Below are 5,040 nucleotides of genomic sequence, written 5' to 3'. Positions count from 1 at the left end.
CTCTGTATAATGCATATTAAAGTTCATAAGTGCAGCGCTGCTTTGTTTACAGCAGAAACCAGGAAACGCTTTAAGCGCCACCTGCTGGCGGAGAGTGAGTCTGCGTCTAGTTCAGCTCGTCTGCTGTTTCGGTTTCATACAGATATTTTTTTATGTATAGTTTCACAAAACTGAAGTCAAACCATTCTGTTTTTCCATCAAATGTCGAAATTATACAATCTAATTTAGATTAAAAACCGCTCATGTTGCATGTATGCAGCATCTTTGTTTGGATCAAGATTAAAATGCAGTGGTTGCCTCTAATTTTAAAAGGAAAGAGCACAGACAAAGCCTTATTTTGTTTATATGAAGATATTTATTTTATTTGTGTTACTTATTTATTTGATTTGGGGCTTGTTTTAAAATTTCAATTTTACATCTACATTATATTTCAATTTAGTCACTTAGCAGACGCTTTTGTCCAAAGCGACTTACAAATGAGGACGATAGAAGCAATCAAAACCAACAAAGAGCAGTAATACGCAAGTGCTATATTAGTATATTATTATAGTGTTATATTTCAATTTCACTAAGAAATGTGCAGCATTTTGTCCAAGCAATAATAAAAGGACACATTTAATTTAGAATTTGTCTTAAATCTAATTTTGTTTAAAAAAAGAATAATAATCATGAATCGAATCGTGAGTTGAGTGAATCCTTGCATCCCTACTGCATTGGTTAAAGCGTATGGGGCTGTCACGTGATGAACGAACGACTCGGAAAAACCCGAAGACTCGAACCAGGTGAACTACTTGACTAATTCCAGTACAGAACCTATAGGATGTTGCGCATGCGCGACTGAACGAATCACGAATTCTGACGAATCAAAATGAACGAATCGTTCAAGAACGACCCACCACTACTGAAAACACAGTCTAGCCCTTCGTTTCAGACAGACGGTGCTTTCTGGTGACCAAACATTGAAAACGAAAACGAAATTTTATTTGGGAAGTAAAATCGCTTAGTTTCAGTTGATCTCGGGGACGAAACGCACAAGCAGCGCAATGCTAGAATGTTCCATAATGTGATTGGCACGGAACGAGCGCTTTATCGAAACCACGGCCGATAATTTATTCAATAACATGACAATGGCTTCTTGGTGATAATGCTGTATTATTATACGGGCTATATGAATATAAGCAGCCCAACATATCCGCTCGCCGCATCTCTTAAAGCAGAAATGAAAGTCTCAGCGCAGGCTAACTCATGCTAACAGTTAGCACAGTCACCTTGGGCAGAACTTGACATGTTCTGCTGCTTGACAATCCGCACACAAGCCCAAACCCCGGAGTAACCGAACTACGATAGAAGAAAACTAACTCAGCACGCTATTTGCCCATTCATATATATAATTTGCATTCAATATATATATATATATAAACTAGACGGTGTAAACTAGTTTTACGAGTAGCATCAGGCCACGGCTAGACCTGCATGCGAAACTTGACACACACACACTCTCTTAAACGTTCACCTGAGCTCTGCTGTTCCCGTTATTCCCAGGGCTCAAGGCCGGGTGGTTTCTGTGTTGTGCTCCCCAGCCGTGGCTGTACGGGGAGCTCAGGTCTTTGCCCAGACCCATGCCGGACTGCTGCTGCGGGGTGCTGTAGTCTTGATAGCCGCTGCCATATCCGCGCATCATCGGACTCGGAGATGTCAGGAGCTGGTTTAGGGTGGGTGTAGCTCCAGAAGGGTGCAGTTGGTTTTGTCCGGGGAACCTCTGAAAGCACCCAACATTGGCACCGGGAGCTGGGGTAACGTTAGTAGAGGCCATAGCAGCCTTGCCATGAATAGCAGCAGCGGCGGTAGGCGAATTGTTACCTGGGCCCATCATGTTCCCCTGCCGCGACGGGCTCATCATACCGTATCCAGCGCCACCGTACCCCGGCCGGTAGTTGGGATAGTGGTTGTACGGATTATTATGGTACCCTTCGTGGGAGTTTTGCACTTGATCCATGTTGCCCTGTGCTTGATGCATTAAAGCCGTCCTAGGGCTTTGTTGTCCGCCATGTTGATCAAAGCAAGGCCCTCCTCTTCCATTCCCGTAATAATGATTAAACTCAGAAACGGAGCTGTTCCCGCTTTGGGACGCGCTGCCGCCGCTGTTGTTGTTGTTGTTGTTGTGGTTGCTCGTTGGTCCGAAGTTGGAGTGCTCGTACCTGCTGCCCATCCGATCCCCCCCGGTTTTGGACGAGCGCTCCTCCTCGTCGCTTGTGTTCAGCAAACGCGGATGGCGACCGACCTGCGTCTCCAGAGCGCTCTCTTTCCCTCCATGCTGCCGGCTCCCCGGATCTCCGCGCGCGGGTGTCGGGCTGATGTTGTTGTTGTGGAGGTGCACGGCTCGCTGCTGGTGCTGTGGCTGTTGCTGTGGAGGCGTGCGATGATGAGGCGAAGGAGGGGGATCTCCGCTTCCAACATTTCTCACTTGATGATTCGCGACCAGACCCGTTTCCATACTCGAAATCGCGGTTAAATGAGCAGAAAAGACCGCGGGTTGATTCTCAGCGTCCGTGTTTTCGCAGAGACTATAGACGCATGCTGATGCCCATCTACATTATTCATTGAGGCAGCGCTGTACCCATGCACAGCCCCGCATCACACCGATTCCTCCTCATTCTCACCATTAGATTTTGGATGGAGCCCTTGCCACCGCTGTCCTGTCAAGGGATGGCTGCGTGAGCACGAGCTGTGAAAACAATTACTGAGGCGTTGAAACTGAGAAAGAAAAAAATCTGCTAAAATACGCGTTTAACTTGTGGTGTTTCGGGGGGAGCATATAGGCGTTCATATGTTTTCACATATTCAAAAGTTTATTTTTAATACCAAACTTCCGAGCAATGGCGCCATGAATGTGCATAAGACCCCTACCAGAGCCCCTTTGCTCCAGGCAGCATGGCATTATCCAGCATCTCCTCCAGCTCTCCACTGCTCTGCGCTGAGTCTGCTGGAAAAGCCGGACCGGATGATTCGGGAGTTCTGTGTTTACGTTGTTAATCCATCTCGGAAACTGCATTTGGCTTATTTTCCACAAAAAGGTGCATTTAGTTTTAATTTAGGTTTAGGCGTCGAATGCATTAGAAATAATGTTAAGGAATTAATGTTGTGTAATTATGAATACAGAAACATTATGAATGCAAATATGAAAACGTATGCACTTTTTAAAAAAAAAGGTACAAAAGTTGGGCCGTACCTTTTCTAACAGGTAACTTTTTCTATCTTATTAACCCTTAAGGGTGCATGTAAGTAATTTAAAGTTATAAAACGGATAGTTCCGGTCCTTGATTCTGATTGGCTGAGCCACGTTCGAAGCTGTTGTAAATTACACTACAAACACACACCTTTGTTTAGGTTTGTCTGCTGCTCGTCAACCACTTTGTTGCAACCACAACTGTTTCTGAGGAACTACATTGTTTGGTGGAAGAATAATGTTTTTATTAATATCATTACACTTTATTTGCTCTGTTTTATTTTGTGAAACCTTACTACGTATATGGAATAACCGTTTTATAAAAGCTATAAGCGCCAAGAAGCCGTGGTTTACAGTGAATTTATAACCGCTAAGGGGGCTTCGCGTCGTGCCTAACAACGCCCCTTCGCTGTTATAAATTCACTGTAAACCACAGCTTCTAGGGGCTTATTGCTTTAGTACATATTATAAATGGTACATATTTGTACCTTTTGAAAAGGTACTGCCCCAGTGACAGCTTCTGTACCTTTTTTTCTGAGACTGTGCTGTTGTAATAATTGCAATGTTTAAAGGGTTAGTTCACCCCAAAATGAATATTAGTCCATAAATTACTCACCCTCAAGTCATCCTAGGTGTATATGACTTTCTTCTTTCAGACGAATCCAGTCGGAGTTATATTAAAAATTGTCTTTGATCTTTCAAGATGTTTAATGCCACTCAGTGGGTGTTGCATGCATCAGTCCAAAAGAAGTGACATAAAAAGCGCCCATCCATAAAAATAAGTGTCTCACATGGATCCGGGGGGTGGACAAAGTCCTTCTGAAGCGAACTGATGCGTTTTTGTAAGAAAAATATCCATATTCAAAACGTAATAATCACTTTAACGTAGCTTGCGCCAGCAGTTGTACACAGAAGCAGTTCCAGGAGCATGACGTATGAGTTCAGCGTTACGTCGCTTTTTTAATGCTGCACAGAGTTTTAACAGCATGTTTGTATGCATTTATGCATTATAGCGACTGCCCTAAGGAATTGAACTCATTCCTTTGGGGTTGCCACATTCTGGGCTATAGGAACATGTATGCAGGAACTTCATTCTTGCCTTATGATCTAGAACAAATACGATACGTTTCAGAGATAAAGTACACAATGACAATACTCAAAATAAATGGACATTTATGACTTCATTTTGTTCTTACACCATTATTATTCTTTCCCCCGATTGCTGATCCATATGCACAGTACTGTGGGATATTATGGGGTTACATGGTAAGGATACACATTGCCTTCAAAAACACATCTTAGTACAAATATTCTACACAAACTTTGACTTTCGTTGCTGCCCTTCTACGTCTCAGCAAGGTAGCATTTTTCTGACACAGTCATCAACATTAAATCAAAAATCGGCTACCCTACTCTCTAAATATCAGCAATTCCATGCCGGATTTTCTCCAGCGCAGTGGAATTGGTCTCAATCCATTTCTCTGCAGCCCAACACATCACACAGATATGAACTGAATCGCAGGATATATCATTCCGTGCTCTAGACAAATCACAGAAAAAATATTATATTGTGCTTTCACTATATTATGCAGTTGTTAATTACGTTTTATTGCGTTTTAAATGGCACCAGCATCTAATTTCATGCATTAACCAATTCTGTTACTTGCCGATTTTGTACCTCACCATCGACAATACATACAGGAGGCTTGCAACGAATTGTTGGAATATTGCTTAAACTGCTGCATCTCTAAAATGACACCTTCTAATGGGGTGATATGTGTATGGTGGAGAGGTAGGCCTGCTCTGGGGATGGC

At 43.1% G+C, this 5,040-nt stretch overlaps 1 protein-coding gene across 1 annotated transcript in view; it reads right to left on the bottom strand.

Moving 5' to 3' along the window:
• Positions 1–2,895, bottom strand: part of LOC107555285 (AT-rich interactive domain-containing protein 1B-like) — a 105,639-nt gene extending 102,744 nt beyond the window's left edge. Inside the window, exon 1 of the mRNA XM_016238039.1 lies at positions 1,514–2,895. Within this exon, the coding sequence (XP_016093525.1) occupies positions 1,514–2,494 (981 nt within the window). The 5' untranslated portion in view covers positions 2,495–2,895. The remainder of the gene's footprint in view (positions 1–1,513) is intronic.
• Between the last annotated feature and the right edge of the window lie 2,145 nt (positions 2,896–5,040).

Source organism: Sinocyclocheilus grahami, unplaced genomic scaffold (genome assembly GCF_001515645.1).
Source record: "Sinocyclocheilus grahami isolate Dianchi unplaced genomic scaffold, SAMN03320097.WGS_v1.1 scaffold530.1, whole genome shotgun sequence".
In the NCBI taxonomy this organism is placed as follows: Eukaryota; Metazoa; Chordata; class Actinopteri; order Cypriniformes; family Cyprinidae; genus Sinocyclocheilus; species Sinocyclocheilus grahami.
Note: the sequence above shows the minus strand (reverse complement) of the source record. Positions and strands in the feature narration are given on the sequence as shown.